The sequence below is a fragment of the Tetrao urogallus genome (assembly GCF_951394365.1).
Source record: "Tetrao urogallus genome assembly, chromosome: 10".
In the NCBI taxonomy this organism is placed as follows: Eukaryota; Metazoa; Chordata; class Aves; order Galliformes; family Phasianidae; genus Tetrao; species Tetrao urogallus.
The window spans coordinates 16,725,564-16,745,155 of NC_136823.1; the positions used below are offsets into that span (position 1 = coordinate 16,725,564).

The following is a 19,592-nucleotide window of genomic DNA, read 5'->3' on the forward strand; positions in this document are numbered from 1 at the left end:
CGCAGCGAGCTGACCATAAACCAACACCTCACAGCGAAAGCCAGCAGCACACAGCGAGCACACCGCACCGGCCCGCAGCACGAGGGCTGCGCCCGATCTCGGGGCCCCAGATCCGGAGCACACGAGAGGGAGCCACAAACCGCCCCGCCGCTCCTCACCGGACAAACGCGGAGGCCGCAGCTCAGCGCTCCAGCCGGCAGCTCCGAGCGCCCGCTCACACTTCTGCTCCGCGCCCTCCCGCCCCGGCCGAGCAACTCCCACCACCCGCGCGCCTCTCACCGCGCCTTGTGGGGCCGAGGCGGGCGGCGCGCATGCGCAGGAAGGGCTCCGCCCCGAGGGCCGCCCGCCCGCAGAGAACGGCGGGAGCGGCGCGCGGTTGCGCCTCACGCTGCGCGAGGGGGATTTGGCCGCGCTGCGCGTGGGCTTGAGGGGTTTCGAGTAGAGACTTTATGAAACCAGCGGCGGCAGGGTGCGAGGTGTCCGACCTCCATCAGCCATGCGGGGATGAGTGCCGAGTCACACAGATGTGTTGTGTGGAAAAAAATCACCCGGCCCAACCCTACGCATCCCCGCGGACAGGGCGGTACCCGAGCTGTTCTCGCCATGCACGGCAGCGTGTGCCGGTGCTCTTGGCTGCCGCGCCTGAACCAGCCTGCCGCCCAGCCTACAGCTCGGCGAGAACTCGGTGACCTCAGCGCCACGGGATTTTGCGAGGCCGGCTATTAGAATGTATTTGGGAGCGCCCTGCGGGCATTCGCTGTCAGGCTGACCGCTGCTGTCCGCTGTGGGGCTGTTGGGTGAGATGACATTTAAAAGTCCTTTCCAACTCAGACGATTCCGCGATCAGACGCTGAACATCAACCACGAAGGGAGGAGAAAAGAGATGAAAAGGCGTACCGAAGTCCCAGCATCTCAATGCTCGTAGTCCTTCGCTGTTCTGCAGCCGGTCCCGATACAATCCAGCAGCCGAGGGACGGGCAGCCGGGCTGTGGGACGCGCGCAGCAGCCGCCCGTTCCTCGGGCAGCCCGCGTCCCCGCTCACCTCCCCCCGCTCGTCCATCCACACGCGCCCTTCGCTGCACCGAACCCTGACACGAGCAGAACTTTATGAGCTTGTAAGCGTGAGGTACCTTTGGGTAACGCAGCGCGCACCGCGAAGCCCAGCCTCCTCCTCCCGCCGGGAGAGGCGACGATTGGCATTAATTCGCCGGCATCGGGCTTCGCGCGAAGCGGCCGCGCTCCTGTTCCTCCGGCCGCGAGCGCTGCGCCGGGTGAGCGGCTACTCCAGAGACTACGGTAGGGTGCGCCCCGCCCCTGCTGCCGGGCGCCGGCCGGGGCTCGGCGGCCACGTCCCCGCACCGGGCCGCGGGCGATGGCGGCGGCGGGCGCGCAGAGGGGCGGGCGGGCGCGCTGAGCTCGCGCCATGCGGCTGTCCTGCAAGGTGGCGGCGGCGCTGCTGGCGCTGGGCAGCCTGCTGCTGCTCTACCTGCTGGTCGGCAGCGCCGCCGCGCCTCCGCGCCCGCCGCCCGCGCCCTCCGCACCCGCCCGCCCCGCCTCACCCCTCGGCCGCCGGCAGCCGAGGCTCAGCCGGAGTCCGCCGCGGAGGAACGCGCCCGGGGGCGGACTCGCCGCTGCCAGGTAACGGCGGGGCTCGGGAGCCCCACGCGATCGCCCCCGGTGGGAGCGCCGCCCGCCGCGTGCCGTGCCCGGCCCCCCGCCCCGAGCGTGCCCTGCCCGCCCTGCCCTGCCCTGCCCTGCCCCGCCCTGCCCCGGGAACTCGCTCCGCTCGGCGGCCCTCCAGGCACTCTTTCCCTCATCCCGTGTCTGTCCCAGAACTGCGTGGCGGTGGAAACCTCCCCTGGTCGCCCTGCTTTAAGCGTGCAGGTCTGTGTGTGTGGTTTAACTGAGCGCGTGCCGGAGGTGCCACATAAGTGGAGGCTCTGCGCTGTGCGGGCAGGAGCGCCTCTGCGTGCCAGCGATTTTCCGAAGCGGCGGCTTTTCCCGGAGTTCTGGCCTTGTGTCGAGGGCTGCCGCGCGCTCTCAGGCTCAGGAGCTGCTGTCAGCGCTGAGAGCAAGACCTGCTCTGATTTAATGCTGCGGGGAGATGAAAGGTGGCCGGCTCCTTTTGTACTTTACCGCTGCTTTCCAAACTGCTTGGCACCGTCGGATTTCGAGCCGTTCGTATTTGGTTTTGAACATTTTTTTATACGTAACTGTAGCAGAAAAGAGTTTGAAATTGTGGTGTGTTGTATTTCCCTCTTCAGGGCCTTGGGGATGGATTATTTAGAAAAAAAAACGGTATTCTCATTGCTTCAAAAACGATACGGGCAGTGTGCTTTCAGTGGTGGGAGGACTGCTTTCCCTGTTGCATTCCAACTATATTATGGTTAGTGTGACCTCATATCTAATTAACTTGGTATGTCTTTGTGTCTTTGATTCATGATTTCACAGAGATGTTCTGAATGAAAGGCCACTCCTGTTTCTCGAGCTCTTGTCCCTTAACTTACTGAAGCAGTGGGTTTCGTGCAAGCATTGTTACCCTGCTGAATGCAGGAGATGTTTACTGTGGCTGGGAATGCATCATGGACAGAATTCAAATGCATCTATTAAAGCAGGATTATTTCCACCAGCAACTGTACCTCCTGAAGTCATTTTTCTTTAAGGCATATCTTTGCAATTATCATGGAAATCAAGAACTCTGAAGGAGGGAGCACAGAAAGTATGAAACTGCTGGAGAGTGTAAACAACTGCTCCATTTCAATGAGCTTTTCACTGAGCATCTTCATGTTCCAAAAGTTGACGTTATCAGGCTTTTCTAATATTTAATGACTTTGCAAGTACTTTTTACAAAAGCTGTAGAGTTTTTGTTGCTGTTGTTCTGCGACACAGAACAATCATAGCAACAGAGTGAAATGATAGATTTCAACCTTGCCTTTGCTTCCACTTTGGGTTGGTTTTTTTCCAGCAGTGTATGATCCTGTGCTGCTGACACCAGCGAGGGTTGCATTGCTGAGAAGTCCAGTTTTAAGTGTCCAATTCTGATGCTTACTGAAAAATTGTGCACTTTGTTAGATAATATCAAAATAAAATGCAGTTAGTTGAGGGTACCTTAAAAAAAATAATTTTTGGTGAATGATGTAAAGTGGTTGGAGGAGACGCCTGCCTTCTGGGGAAAGAAAAGCTGTCTGCTGACATGTGCTGCGCTGGTACAGATCACATCCACACCAGCACGGGAAAGGTGTCAGGCAATGGGATCTGCTTGTCTGAACAGGTCTGATCCAAAATACACTGAAAGCAGTGTGGAGACTGTTCTCAGAGGCTTGAATTTGAAATAGAGGAAACAGGCAGTGCATAGGTGTTACATAATTTACATAGGTGGTAGCTTCAGGAGTGAGCCTTCCCCTTCCTTCAGGAGCATTTCCTCATGCAGGTGCTTACAGTAAAGCACATCAAGTGTAATATGCTGAATTGAGGCCATTGTTACCTGTTTGTTCCTATAAAATAATGATTATTTTAGTTACTCCTTGTGAGACAAGGGAGATTTTTTAAGTCAATGTGAGAGGTGGCGTGTGATCTGATTCCTTCAGGCTCAGAGATCTGATGATGTGAGATGTTGTGGCCTGCTGGTGGTGTGTTTGTGGGCTGAGTGAGCAATTCAGGTAACTTCAGCAAAGTTATGTCTGTGTGAATGCGAAGAGTTGTTTCATTCTGTTTTCCTACGTTGACTGATACAGTGTTGACAGAAGAATGCAGGTTTTTGTCTGAACAGATGGATGTGCTCTGGGTTTACGAGGTCGTGCTGCAGGGTTGGCGAGCTGTAGCTCCACTGGGATTCTCTAATACTGCTTTCTGCAGTTGCATGAGAACAAGAGAAGACATTCGTTTTCAATTCTTAAGGCATGCATGTTTCTTCTACTCTAGTCATACGTGGTAAGAGCTCTACTAGTTGTGCTTTACCAGTTCGCTGGTGCCTGGCAACTGCTGGCAAACTGTTATGTGCCCTGCCTTGGTTGTTGGATGACCTGGGCAAATCTGAAGGTAAGCATCATGTTCAGGTTAGCTTGGAAAGCCAGGTTTTGATGGTGGTTTTACTGATGATTCCTTTTGGAAGTGGCAGATCCTGGGGCTTCAACAGGATTTTCTTCATATGAAGAAGTACACGTGTGTGCCAGATCAGTGTGTGTGAGGTATCGTGAAGCACAAAAGTTCTTTCACATTTGAAGGGCAGATGTGACCACACTTTCTTCCTAAACTAAGCATGCTTAATAGAAACTTTGCCAAAGCTAAACATATCTTCTATGGCAACCGGTCAAGATATTTTTTTCTCTCTGCTGCCTGTATGCAAGACACATGCAAGTTTGGCTTCAGTTTGATAGGCCATAATATGCTGATGGCCCGAATGCCTCACACTTCAGTAACAAAGAACATTCTTGATAAAAGAAGATGGAAACATTCATTCTGGTTTGTTTTCCCTCTTAGTCTGAGCGGTGAGAGGAGGTTGAAATTTCAACAGTTCTTTTTATTGCCAGTGCCTACAGTGGATTTTATGCAACTGCATTAAAGTGAGAACTTTTATTTTAAAAACATTTTGACACTTTCTAATTTATATTTTAAAGAGAGTGAGAGAACGTGTTTCATATAACAGAGCCAAAGTTGGGGCATTGACTCAGCGCTGACTCTCAGGAAAGGAGCCCATTTAGTGAATCACCCGTTTTGATACATTGCCTAAATCTAACCTTGTTTACACTGCGAGAGCAAATGAGATCATAATAAGAAGAAGGTTTCAAAAGCTAACAACTGTATTGCATTTTGTAAGAATCTGCATGCATTATCTTTCTCTCTGGAATAAATTTGAAGGCTTGAATAGATTAGCAGGCTCCATAATGAGATGGGAATGCATTATTTTGAATGGATCTGGATTGATTTAGACAGGTTTTGGGTTAATTATGTTTGAGACACTTTGCCTGTGACTAATAAGAAAATTGCATGTAATCTAAACTTTAAGGCCTAGGAATGTGCGCTGTTGTGCTTGAGCACTCAGGCTTCTGTGATGTCCGTAACCGTGCCTGTCAGAAAAAAAATGTATGCAGTGAATCAAATGCCATTGGGTAACTGGATGGGAGTTGGTCTGTTTTGTTGGAAAGTCTTTGCTATAGCACTGTATCGTGCTACATCTCACTGAGTCAGGCTTCAGCTGTTTCACGGGGATCTATTCTGCAATTATTTTGTTATGCTTTCTGCAATGCTTAGTCTTAAGCAAGTGTTTAGTTTTGAAGCCATGTGGCTGGGAACTGTTGAGCCACAGCCTGAACCACTGATTGAGCATCTGGGGAAAGGACCAGGTCAGCCCTGGGAGCACAGGTGAAGGCAATTCAGCTGTGAGACTGGAGGGGTGGAGCCTGGCTGCACCTCTCTTAGACCTCATTTAAGGACCCTCTCTGGGGAAGGGTCTCTTCCTGGAGATTTCTCCTTGGTGAAGCTTTCCCCTGCAAACCTGGAGTCTTCTAATACAAGTGAGCAATATTCCTCCCTTCCTTTATAGCACCTCTCTATTGTGCCAGTCCTTTTGTCATCGTGCCTTTATTGTAATGTCTTTCCTATTGTATTGATCTGTTCAGTTACTATGCATGTAATAATGTAACAGGGGAACAGGAAATAATTTTCTCTAAACAGATGGGTAAAATAGAGAATGGAGCAGGACAGTTTGATGTAATGTTATTTTAGTTAGACTTCTAATATATCAATGAGATACCCTTGTTACTGAATCAAGAAGACGAAGAGCGAGGTGGCGAAGATCCTCATATTTGCCTTCCCTGAAGTCTAACTTTTTCTGTAGTCCTGGTGTTTTTTTTTTTTTTTTTTCTTTTAAGGCTTTCAGATAATAAAGATTCTGTAAAGACTAAGCTGAGATATTTGTAAATGCTTCCTGCTGTGGCGCTTTCTTATCTCCCTTTCTAGCTCATCCCTGTTCTTACATTCCTCTTGGTTTCCTAATGTACTTAAAGATACAAAATGTTGTGCTGTGATCTCTCAATGTTCTTTTGTACCTCATTGCTATTTTCATCTTCTTATTCCCAGTAAGGTCAGGTTCTCATGATTTGTAATGACTCTAGAACCCAGCTCTCTCCTCCTCTCTGGGGCCAGGAAGGTGTCTGTGTTGGCAGAAGGTGTTCCTCTTGTTCATCCGTGCCCCCATGGGCTTGTAGGACTGTCTGCTGCTGTCAGTGGATTTCTTTTGCTGAGTCTGTCCTTTGGGAGCCCTGTATGCATATACCGAGTTTGTCAGTGTGCAATAGCTGCAGGTTGGAGTTCACTGTGGCTAAAATTTGCAAAACAAAAACTTAGTGATTTGGTGTAGGGCTGTGAGAAGTCGAAGCTCTGAGTTCAGTCCCTCTCCCAGTGAATTCTACTGCCACAGGCCCTGCTAAAGCAGTTCTCATCTTGCATATGGCTTGATTTAGAGACTCAATTAAGAGGAAACATTAAAGAGATAGGGGGTGGGGGGAAGCAGGCTCTGTGTGAGCAGCTAATTATTCACTTTAATAATTCAGTGGTTTTTACGCTAATAGGTTGGAAAGTAAATACCACTTTATATAGATGTGGTATTCTATTACTTACACACTGATAAAATTGAAGTTTAATTAAGACTAAAGCCCAAGACTTTAAAGCATTAATGAAACACATTGCTTGTATAGCAGGTAAAGTACCACTACTTGGTATTCGTTAACACAAAAGTTGGTTACTCCATTGTAGAGAAGGCTGCTGTTATACTGAGTAGCACTTTAATGTCTGGAGAAGATAATTACAGCTTTATTAACTATAATTTTTATTTAGAGCTTTTGTTTAATAGTGTTAACTTCACTGATTAGTTATATATGTATAATTGTGTGTGCTGAGAACAGGCAGGGATTGATATCCTCTGTTCAGTGGTATGTCAAGAGCTGCTAGCGAGCTGTGATTAGCCTTCAAACTTTACTGTAATGATGACAATGCTTGTGGCTTCCTTACTTTGTCACTACTAATCCATCCAGAGGAGCATAAATGCCATCTGTTGGAATGTGAGTACAGTGCAGTAGCATCATTCTCAGAGGATGTGATTTTCACCTCTGTCCTGACTGCAGGGGAGGGCATAAAAACAAAAGGCCATATTTTCAAAACGTCTCCAAGTCCCCAGAAAGGACTCTGATATTTCTGAGTAGCAAATAGCCTGAATATGCTGTGTTTGTGTAGATTCAGGCCAGGTAAAATTGTATTAAAGCCTGCACATGGGGGCTAAGTGGAAAAACCTACAGCTTTGCCTTAGGCTGCTTGTGGAATGTAGTCTGATTCATCTGGGACAGATGAATATGTTTGTTTTGAAAAAAAACGTATTTTAGCCAAATCTCAGGGATTCCACCCAGCAAAATGCAGAGCAGTCCTTTGAAACAATGCCAGTGCCTTCAGGCCAGGATTAAGGCATGCATTTTTAAAAGCAAAATTAACTGTTAGAATAATTTACATGTGGATGGATGATTTTTTTTTTTTTTAAAGTAAGGACTAGTTGTCTTATTCCAACCTAGCCAGAAGTTGTGATCCTGGTAATGAAAGTACTGGCTGTAGTTCTGTAACCTGCATTGTGTTTGAAGACTGGCCATTCTGGCTGTGTAACCTCAAAGCTAGGAAGGAAAACACTTGGTAAGCTGTGGTCTGGTTTGCAGTGCTGTTGAATTGGTTTCATGTGTGGGTGTAGTGTGATTTATGCAAGATCAGAAAGGTAGGAAAATTCTTAAAATAGTGTATTTATTTGTGAAGTAATTTTAATACTTGGTTTGTACCATTGACAGAACTGGCACCCAATTGCATTTTCTGTGGGTGTCTAATCAGGGAAAAAAACCTCCTGATCCTCTACACGATGGAAAGGAAAAAAGGAAACAGATCTTGGTGCAGGAATCTCTTCACGTTTGCCTCAATTTATTTTTGTCTATTTATGAATTTTCAGGAAGCCTGGAGAACAAAAACGTTCAAAAGAGCCTTCATCTTTACAATGCATGCATCTGGCAGTTGTGGCTTGTGGGGACCGGCTGGAAGAGACTCTCATCATGCTGAAATCAGCAGTTCTGTTTAGCAACAGGAGGCTCTGCTTTCACATTTTTTCTGAGGATTCCCTTAAGCCTGAATTCAACAAGAAAGTGAGTTCTGTGTTGTTCAGTAGATAAATACATGGGTTAGTCATAAGCTGCAGATCCCAGAACACAACTGCGCTGGCATCAACAAGTAACAGCTAAGCATTTTATTACTGGAAGTGGTTTCTAAATTCCCTGTACATGCATATTAACAACAAAAACAACACCTTATATTGTATGTACTGTCTAATTCTTCTCTGAATGTCTTTCAGTTACAGGAATGGCCCTCCTCGTATACAAAGAAATTTGAATACAACATTTACCCAATAACCTTCTCAGTAGGAAATGCTCAGGAATGGAAGAAGTTATTCAAACCATGTGCTGCCCAGCGCCTTTTTCTTCCGGTAAGGCACCTGGCTTTCTGAGTAGGTTGCTTCAGGAGGGAGAGAAAAAAGAAGGGGGGAAAAAGAAAAGATTATTTCCACAGGAAGGAAACTTTGCTGGTGTAATATTAAAAGCTTTTGGGCTGAAACATCTGCTTAAAGATGTTTTAATCTCTACTTTGCTGCTTAAAAAAAAAAAACAAAACAAAAAAAAAAAAACAACCAGAAATCCAGCCTTGCTTTTTTTTTTTCTGCTAGTGAGGAATATGTTTCTTATTTGTCTCTAGTTCCACTAGGCTCTCAGTTGAACTTCCTCTTAAGACTCAGTGTGAGAGCTCCTGCAGGGTAGATGCTGCATGCCTTTCATAAATAACATTCTTTTCAGCGTGCAGTCATCGTATCTCTTTATCCACTATCTCCCTCTCCTTATGTTGGTCCTCAGAACGATGCTTTCAGTAATCTCTTCCCTTGTGTGAGAGTGTAACGTGTGCCCTTATGGAATAGTTCCAGTGTATGCGAGGTGAGATCTCACGCACATGCCTCATGTGCTATGGAATACTCATGTCCACAGAGAACTTGTGTTCTTTGCTGTATAATTCTTAGAGTTGTAAATTTGGAAAATACTGAAGGCTGCTGGAGTGAAGTAACATGTTGGTAACAGTTCTGCATATGCAGAGTTTACTCAGTGAGGCAGTTTCTGTGGAATTGAGACCAGACATCCAAATATCGTGCACTGCTGGTTGGTTGGGGTGACTGCAGTGAAGCGACATGCTGCTCACACAGTCCACATCTCTTCATTGCCATCTTCTGAGAAACGGGGGACAAAGAAATCTTTACTTTCTCAGATGGAAACAATCAGGGGACAGCTGCATGTCAGATACTTTAGACTATGAATACATATGTGAGAAAATATGTGCTGTCAGCAGTTCTGTTTATCTGCTGTTTAGGGCTGGGCTTTCAAATGCACAAAGGCCAGATGGGCTGGAAGTAATTCCATCTTCAACTGGGATCCTCTGTTCCCTGAGTAAATATTTATATCACCTGGAAAATAGTCCTTCAGTGTTAGTTTGTTCTGTATAGATTGGTTGTAAGGATTTACTCATCTGGAGCTGTTTTCACTAGGTAAACACAATTTTCTGCTCTTCCTATATTTGCAGTATTTTTGTCATTTTGGTAGAGACACTTGTCACAGAAATGGCTTTGTGATCAGCTTTCTGATGATAGAGAATTATGCATTCATGCTGATTCATTTAAGCTGGGCAGTGCTTTCCTGACTCCTTCCTTGTTGCTTGCCCCATTTCTGAAGTTTAGTGCTCCCTAGTAACTTCTTGCAAGGAATATTATTAGATCATTGCATGTTTTCTTAGGAGAACTGTGAAGCAGACCAAATGGTGAATGTTTGTTTCTCTTGGGGCAGTTGCAAGATGTTGTGTGTAGCCAGGCTGAGGTTTAAGGCTTTCAGTAGGCATAGCTGTCTGAGAATAGCAGTGGCTGATGCTAAGTTGATGTGGATATAATGAGGAAAATGAGTTGTAGTGATAGCTGAGGTGGTAAATGTTCACTTAGATTTCTGCTGCTCAAGTCCACAGCCTCAGTCTGAGTAATTTCAGCCACCATTATTTTTTACTGTTATTTGATAACCAGGTTCTGATATCCCTTTAATAAGACAGTGCTGCAAAAGCCCTGTCTGCACATGGTGGGAGCAGATAATCTTTAGTGCTGTTGTTTAGAGGACTGTTTTGGCTTGCGTATATTGCTTATCCTTTCCTGTGCTCAGCGTTTTCTACCACAGCAGTGGAAAATGACTGGATTTAGGAAGGATCCCAGAAGAGCAGTAGCTGAGTTTATCAGCTGTTTAGCCCTCAGTCGTGCAAATTGTCTTGTTCCTGATAATGCTAAGCCTGAGTGGAATGTGAGCCTTTGATTCACAAGTGCCTCTCCTGCCAAAGAATCTTCAGCAGCACCAGCAGGCATGTGAAAGTGGGCAGGAGGGGATGAGGAATGTGTTAAAGGAAAAATGTGTGAGAATCTTTCAGGGGTTTCACTGGCTGATAAAACTAGAGCCATGGGATGTGATCCTGCAGCTTGTACTAATGAATTGGTTTGTGCTGGGTAACAGGTAAATGAATGTATTTGCAGTTTGTTGAATCAGCTCGAGTTACTCAAATATTCAGTAAGATGATGGCAGCCTGCTTTTTTGTAGAGGCATTCTGTGACATTAATCTTATATTTGCTACACAAATGCAGAGGAAGTTGTTTCTGAGTAGGTAGGTTCCATGGAAACTCAGAAGTCTAAACCTCTTGCTGCAGTCGGTTTCAATAAAACCATCAATGTGGTCTTCAAAGGCAGAGTAAGGAAGATGTGGATCCTAACACAGGTTCTAAATGCTTAAAAAAGATGAAACTTAAAAAAAACAAACTAAAGGAGAATGCTCTCAGCAGTCACCTGACATCTTCTGAAAGCAGAAAGGTAAACATTTCTTTACTGAGTAGAACTTATTTTCATGTGCTGTCAAATTCAGAGATGTGGTGATGATGGGCAGCTCTGTACGGCCTGAGAAAGCTGTTGTGCAATGCGAGGAAGGTTGGCAAAATGCAGCCTGTTGAGTGTTCAAGTAGCCCTGTAATCCCTGTCAGTGTTGTGTGTAGTTCATGTATGTAGAAACTGGAAAATTCCTTTTATTCTCTATCCCAAAAATTATGCAGGAAGTGTATGTGAAACTAAGACTTCTTAATTCTTATTCAGTTCCTTTTGTATGCCAAATGGGTTATGGATTTTTCTCCTTCCTGGCTTCTTCTTACACCCCAATAAATAAATTATCAGCCAACACCATATTTTCTTCTGTTTTTTAGGTAGCTTGGGGTGGACAGACCATAAAGATTCCTAAGGATAATCCTAAATATCTGTTGCTTTTTTTTTTTTTAATAAGAGCACAGTTGTGACATTTAAACTGTTTTGTAGTACTAACACTGATGTTAAAACACAGTGTGTTCTGACTTGATGAATGTTGCACCACAGAGCTGACTTTCAGCTGGTTCTAAGACAGCAATACAGAACTGCTGAACAACCAGGTAAAATAAACATTTTGGGATTTTTGGATGATTTTATTTGTAGTAGTGTGATGTGATCCTGCAGCTTGTACTAATGAATTGGTTTGTGCTGGGTAACAGGTAAATGAATGTATTTGCAGTTTGTTGAATCAGCTCGATTGAGGCTTTTCTCAAGACACTGAATCTACTGAAGGTAGGCTAACATTATCCCCACGTTCTCTTGAGAATGAAGAAGTAATCTACCCAATGGATCAGTGGAGTAACACCAGGGATAGATGTAAGGGCCTCATTGAGACAAAATTCTGTTGTAACTTGAGTTAATTGCTAATTACAGTTTAGTTTAGTAACTCTAATTTGCAGTACTACATTAGCATCAAGATGCAAACTTAATTGTGGCTCACTGATTCATCTGTAATTTTGGATAAAGCTCAGCTAAATTAACACACTAGCTGTTGCAAGCCATCATGTAACACAACTTCTCAATATTCCAATATGTGTTTACACAGTAGCATGTTATTACTTGCCAGTCTTGCTAACACAGGAGACTCGACAGAGACAGAAGTTGTGAAATTACAGATAATTGAGAATTTAAGTGAAGTGTCAGGCTAAATATAGCAAGTTCTGTACAGAACTTCTGATTTACTAAGAATACTCCCTATTGCTGGAAAAAAACACCACCCCTCTCAAGCAGTAAGTGCCCACAGTGCAGGAGATAAGTGCAGTCAACCCATATTCCTGACTGTCAGGCATGTCTACATGATTTGTGCCAGCAGGCAAGCTCAGGGTACCAGGCAATCCTGCATTGCTTCTGTTGCAGGTCAGATGTGCATCCGTTTTAAGCTGCAGTCAGTTGTCCTGACTGGGGCAGAGCCCAAGAATTGAGGTCTGCTACCTCCACCTGCTTTGTGTTGCATGGCTGTTCCTGACATCAAAAATCAGCAGCCAGAAATGCCCAGCCTTCTGTCACTTGCTTTTGGTTCATTAGAAGTTAAATATTGTTTTGAGTTCTGTGGAAATCATAACATTTTTCAGAAAGCTATATGTAGGTTTGGAATGCAATGTTTGAAAATAGAACTACCTGAAAGCTGTGGGATAAGGGGAATGCCAGAATTATTTAAATGAACTTTTATCCACTGTGTAATTCCACTGAAATCCAGGGAGTTAAGCAAGGATCTCTTAGAGTTGTAATTTCTGAAATTAAATTCTTCCACCCAAGGCGAAGTTAAATGCACAGCCAGAAGGAGATGTGATCAATTCAAACTGACATGTAGGTTTTAGATAAGTCTTAACACTTTGCATGTGAAGAGGAAAGTGTGAAGGGCTTATAAAGAGCAGCACTGCTTTTCTTTCAGCCTGTTGTCACTGCAGGGCAGCAGCTTGGACAGGAGAGAAACAGGAATCTTTTGGCAGACCAGGAAAGGAGGGTGTATGAATCTAAGTGTAGGATGACAAGGTGGAAGGCATGGAGTTGAGGTACTGGCTGCACAAAGAACTGGAAAATTTACTTGGATCTATTTATACACAGGAAAGCTATTACAGTCCTTTGACTTTCACAGAGTGAGTTTTATGTGTATGTTTGCAGTTACTGGAAAAAAACCCTAAGATTTTCTGCTGGAAGAGGCTCACACTGACAGTTATGTTTGAGAGGGGCTCCCAAGTGCACGTGTTGAACTCTCCCCTTAATTCTCTGCTGGGAAATGCCTAAATCTGTCTCTGCTGTGGCGTTATTTAAAAAAAATAAAATAAAAATCGTGATTTGCTCTGCAGTGCTGCTGTCCCTCAGGCAGAATCTAATGGCTTTTTATCGTGCTCTTTGTGTGTTTGAGTGTTATCTCCCATCTTGGACTAAATTTGGGGGGATTTTTCCTTATGCTTTCATTTCATGGATTAGGTCTTGTCGGTGCTACATAATAAGATGCAGTATTAAGAATATCCCTAAGCTAAAAATTCTTTTATTTTTTTCAACTGCCTGTCCTCTGCTGACTGATAGTGATTTTTTTGGTGAAGTATTGGACTTCAGCTCTTTGTGTTACTGAGTTAATGTCATTCATTTATTGATACCCTCGCGTGCTGTTTTGTGTCGAAGAATTATTGACTATGTATTGCTACAACCTGCTGTACAGTGAAGTGTTCTGGACTGTGTTGGACTTATTTATATGGAGATTCTTGTAAGCCAGACGTACAGACATTTGCCTTCTCCTGCCTGCCCTGCTATGTAGGAAGAACGTATAGTTATGTCAGGAATCTGTTAAACTTGGCTGAATGTCAGTTCAAATTGTAAAGTGTTCCATCAGGTGAAAAATCTCACTTGATCAGTACTCACAGATTTGGCAATGTAAGGGATGTCTGTTGACCACATCTTATCAAGTGAACAGAATACTTTTTCAGAATCTAGTTGTTCTCTCTGTCTTTCACAAATAACCTTTGTCACAATACATTTCAATTCATGTAAAAAATCAATTTATTTTGTAGTATTAAGTTATCCGTAAATAGGAGAGGTGGTCATTAGTATCACTGCAATCAGACGAGTGACCGATGGTTCCAGTCCAACACCTGGTGCAAATCAATAGCCCTTTGGATTTGCTTTTCAAGTAGAGAAGGAGAGAAATGAGGTTTGGAGATGAGAGCACGGTAAAAATCCAGGAATGTTTGAATGGTTTTCTGAAATAATGAAGAGCAACAAAAGTTCAGTTGAACCTCTGATGGTCAACCTGAGCAAGTGATATTTACTACCTTCCAAACAGCTGCTGCACACAGCTGGGAGTTTTCTCAATTATTGAAGCAATATATGATTTGCCCTGCTGAAATTAAGGAATGAGCATGTAGGCACCTGGATAGCCACAAGGGGGAACATTGTTAACAAGAATAGATGAAATATTCTGGATCTAATTTACATTTACACCCCTGCAACTTGACTAACTTTACTGTTATTCCTGATATAGTCTGACAGCAGAGATCTGACCTGATGAGTTTTAATAGAACACTTCTCACCGAGGGATGTTTTGTTCTTCAGGAGTACAGTGATGCCTTTTTGTGATTAATAAGGTTTTCTTAATTAATGTAAAACATGTTTTTGTGTTAACATTGAATGTAAGTTTCTTTGTGTAGGAACACGTGGTTGTAATAAGAATTGTTCCTGTATGTAATTACATTTTAGATGATAAATCAGCAACTTACTTTATACTAGCAGTTTACTGTAGAAGTACCTTTCGCCAGTAATCTTCCTTTTTGTTATCTGTTTGGTTTCTTTTTCATCTCTTCTTACTGTGCAAACCCAAAAGGTTATTTTAAAGGATGTGGATTCTCTCCTTTATGTGGACACCGATGTTCTCTTCCTGAGGCCCATCGATGACATCTGGCACATCCTGAAAGAATTCAACTCAACGCAGCTAGCTGCTATGGCCCCCGAGCACGAGATACCAAAGATTGGCTGGTACAGTCGATTTGCACGTCACCCCTATTATGGGACAACTGGAGTCAATTCTGGAGTGATGCTAATGAATTTAACACGGATACGCAACACTCAGTTCAGGGTGAGAAGAAATACAGCTGTTGCAGTAACTGGTGACTTGTGGATTCTTCACATCTTTTAAAATGTAGTACGAAAATAAATGCAGTTTAGGTTATAAGGAATCTGAAAAATAAGGAATGCATATTGCAATTCTTTTAGTATTAAATAAAAATGGTTGTTAAAACATGAGAAATATCCTCATGAGGCTGAAGTGCTGAGGTCTTGCTGATGAAGCAGTCTCCTTGCAGTAGTGAAACTGACTTCTTCAGCATTTCACTCTCTCTCCACAGGTACATTAAAGAATAATTTCGAATAAAATTCGAATTCTTTATTAAAGAATAAAATACCGAGGGACCTTCAGTGTAATCACTGTTAGTTAAAATTGAGAAGCTTGATGTAAATATCCAGATAAATTGGTAATTGTTTGCATCAAAAGTGAATAAAATGTTGTTTTCTGCTGCAGGCCGAATGATTTTGTGAATTGATAAAAATGAAAAGGGAATGTTTTCACTGCCTAAGCTGACATCTCTTCTTCGTGAAAGGCTTATCGTGATAAACCTTGCTTGTTTTGTTGAGCGTGTGCTCTGTAACCTCTTAAGAAACTTAATTTGCCCCTGAGGGATCTTATTCTTCAGTCAAGGCCTGAAGTTGCCTATAACATTTCGGGAGCAGTTTGATTGAAAAAATTAAACCAACTTGCTCTTAATGTCAGAATTCCCTAAGAAAGGACAATAATTTTCAGTTTGCTTTTTTTTCTCACCTCTCCACCTCAATTTTCAGCTCATCCCTGCACTTACTTTCCACTTCTCCCTGGTGTTGCTCAGTATAGGAAGGTTCTGAATAACAGGAGCTGACATCAAAGCACAACTTTCATTTCCTGTTTAATCAGATGAATAGAGCACAATCAGCTTTGCTGTTCCAGCCCTAACCAGAGCAGTATTTCCTAGCAGTTCTTTTTTTCTGGCTATCTTGACGTGGCTTTGCAGACTTAGAGATATGTGGTTGTTGTGCTCTGATTTGTACATCAGATCAACAGTGACAGCAGTAATTCACTGTTTTTGTTTTTCTGTCCTGCAGAACAGCGTGATACCGAGTGGTTTGACTTGGGAGGAAATGTTATACCCACTGTATCAAAAGTACAAAAACTACATTACATGGGGAGACCAGGATTTACTAAATATTATTTTTTACTTTAACCCAGGTAAGTAAGCTTGCTTGAAGTGATGTTTACCTGCACTAAGAACATTTATTGACTCTACTAAATGCAAAAGAAGTGCTTTTTGTTACTTCAATATGCATATTGTACTCTGGCATGAAGGTAATGTGTAAGCACAGCCAGGATTGTATTCCCTCAGGTGAACTTAAGAACAGAATCAGATTGGATTTATCTTTATTTACTCCATCTTCTTTTCTTCTGTTCTAAGGAATCACAGTATATGTAATTGGATGTAGTCACATGCAGCTAACCTAAGGGAAAGCAAAGGAAGCTAACATTTGTTTATTGCAGACTGATGCCAGACATCAGTGTCCTCAGTGTGCTTTGTGCTAGTCTCAATCTTGGGGAAAAATAAAGTGAAAACAAATCTTTGTTATGATATTATAAATTAACTTCAAAAAAAAAAAAATCAACACAAATGTTAGAGTCTTCTGGAGGAAGAACATGAAATCAGATTAGTTGTGAAGTCAAACTCATGCTGCTAATTTTAGTGTGGAGGAGGAAGAAAACAATAATAATATGATCAGCATTCTCTTCCGTATTGTGGTGTGCCTTCTCCTTGTAATTTGTAAATAATTGTTTTACAAACAAGCATTAGACAGCACAAGAAAAAGAAAGCCAAGTAACTGGATGCTACTAAAATAGCAGAGCAGACTTTGGAGGTAAATTGTTGGATTGTTAAAACTGGCCTGGGAAGAAATCACCTGAGACTGCTGCAGGTGGCTTTTTGTGGATACAGTGTGCTGGCTTAAAACTGCGTGGATCTGTGTTACCTGGCATCTGAAAAGATGCACCCTTCTTCCTGTCTCCCAAAGCTGCTTTGATAATTAATGTATTTGAGGGATTGTAGAGCAGCTGGGATCCAAGTCCAGCTGTGACAGCAAAAAGTGTGTGGAAGAGCCATGGTGAGAAGAAGATCAAGAATAATGAAATGGCATGTAATAAGCTGATAAGCACCTGATGACATCCTCTCCCCATAGTAACCTGCTGAGGGGTTGTGCTCACAAACATCTGCTCAGGCTTACTGAAAGGTCCCTGTTAACTGTAGCAGGGTTTGGATTGGTGCACTGCAGCTCTTGAGCTTTTAGCAACACTGGGGAGCAATTCTGGATGTGTGATAGGTCATACTGAACAGAAACCACTTACAATTCACTCTCTTTGGAGCAGTCTTCTGCTGGAGAGCCTTAGGGGAAGAAGTGTTTCAGAATAGTGTTCTCTTACTTCCTCAACAATCACACAGGACCAGCTGCAGACTTTCTGGGAAGCTAAGAAAGGCCAAGTGGAGAATTCCATCTTCAGTGCTTCTGGCAGAGACTGCCAACACAGTGCAGTGATTCATTGTACTCCATTTCTATAGCAAAAGGATCACAGGCACTGGCATGATTTATTGTAAGCATATTGCAAATACTTGCATGAAGGAAACTTAAAAAGAAGATTAGTAGGCTTCAAGGCTCTCTTGAGAAATTAGACTCATCTTTAAAATAGCCTAGATCTTAAAACTTAACAGAAAACAACTGTTGAGAGCACTGTGGATAAGATACAGCACCTCTTGTGCTCTGCTTTGTGTCCATATAAAAAATTGTTGTAGCTTCAGTGAGGGATTCATCAGCAAACACTGGATGTGCATTGCAAGCTTTTGCTGCTGTCTCCAGAAGGATTCAGGATTCTGGAAAACAGTGAGTGCTGTGTGCTTGCCTAACACTTCTGTAACTCTCAAAACTTCTTCCTAGGGCAGAAAACTCTGAACAGAGCCACATTCTCTAGATTTGATTCAGTCATTTTTAACTTTGTGAAATGAACTCTTGATTTGTTTGCACCCAGTCTTTGCATTGCCTTCTCTTTTGGCTAGTTCCAGTCTGATGGTGGTGAGACAGGGGTAGCCATCCTCAGAGGAAAGGAAGCTTTTATGTCTAGTTGCTGCTTTGGACCTTTATAAAGGAAGTAACTGCATATTTTTCTTCCTGACCATCAGTCCCCACTATTCTACAGAAACACAATTTAACTTGGAACTCATTTAATGTTTTTCTTTTTTTTCCTCCCCTGCCTCTGACTGACATTGGTAGAGTGTCTCTATGTGTTTCCATGTCAGTGGAACTACCGACCTGACCACTGTATGTATGGAAGTAACTGTAAAGGTGCAGAAGAAGAAGGTGTCTCTATTCTGCATGGAAATAGAGGTGTCTACCATGACGATAAGCAGCCTACGTTCAAGGCACTCTATGAAGTGATACGTGATGTAAGTCTTCTATTTTGATAGAGGATGTCCTTTTATTTCAGTGCGGATTGTAGCTTTAGCCAAGTCACTCAGATTGTCACTACAGCAGTTGGAGCTGAGCATACCCATCAGTCACAAGTTGACAAAGGCGCTGTGGTCTGTCCTGTTTCACAGCCCTTCATGTTATGGTACACGTGTAATCAGAAAGTCTGTTGAATTGCTTTTCTGTAGTACTGGATGGAGGAGTAACTGGATGGAGTTCTTTCTGCTGGCACAGTGTCGCTGGTTCATAAATGCCCAATAAAATCTTGTACTCCCCAAGCAGCTGGAGCCTCTGTGCACATAGAAGGCAGAGAATTGTTTCAGTAGCTTGCATACAGACACAGGTCCATATTTCCTCTTTGAGAGGAAGCTGTAGACTTCCTGGTCCATTTGCAAAGTAAGAGACTGTCACCAGCTAATGTAGTTAAACATAACCTGCATGTGGGTAGATATGTGAATTTATGCTCAAGTTCCAGAATTCTTCCTTCTTTTAAAACACTGAAGTATCCCCCCACTGTTGTCCTTACCAAAAGGAGAGCTGGACTAAAAACTAATAACTATTTTTCTCTATTTTTCTTTAGTTTCCATTTGAAGACAATCTCTTCCAGTCTTTGTACTATCCTCTTCAGTCTAAGTTCCTGGATACAGTGCACACTTTATGTGGGAGAATTCCACAAGTATTTTTGAAGCAAATTGAGAAAACTATGAAGAAGGTGTATGAAAATCGTGTCATTGTCTACCTGGGGGCCAACCACAGATACTAAATGTAGTTGTATTTTTACGTGAAACTTGCACCTAGGTGGCTTGTGCCTGGATGTCTTAAAGCATTTAAATGAAGGATGTCACTCTTTGTCTTAAACTCAGACAAAAAAAATCCTTATTCAATTTCCTGGTAGCTCTCTGAAATTATAAAGTCTGAAGAAGTCCTGGAGATCCACCTAAACAGTCCTTTCGTTCTTTTCCTGCTTGTTTGTCTTTTTTTTTTTTCCCTCTTCTTTTTGGTTGCAACAGGAAGAGTTGATGACTCTCACGTTGTTTATGAGTTTACTTTATTTGTTTAAGAGCAGCAATA

General features: G+C 43.2%; 1 protein-coding gene across 1 annotated transcript; it reads left to right on the forward strand.

Annotated features, from left to right (window-relative positions):
* Positions 1–1,423: 1,423 nt before the first annotated feature.
* Positions 1,424–19,284, forward strand: GXYLT2 (glucoside xylosyltransferase 2; the record flags this gene model as incomplete). Its single annotated transcript, XM_079540208.1, has 7 exons — positions 1,424–1,638; positions 7,979–8,168; positions 8,375–8,506; positions 14,818–15,069; positions 16,125–16,248; positions 18,327–18,499; positions 19,102–19,284. The coding sequence occupies 7 exons, from the start codon at positions 1,424–1,426 to the stop codon at positions 19,282–19,284; spliced, it is 1,269 nt and encodes a 422-aa protein (XP_079396334.1).
* Between the last annotated feature and the right edge of the window lie 308 nt (positions 19,285–19,592).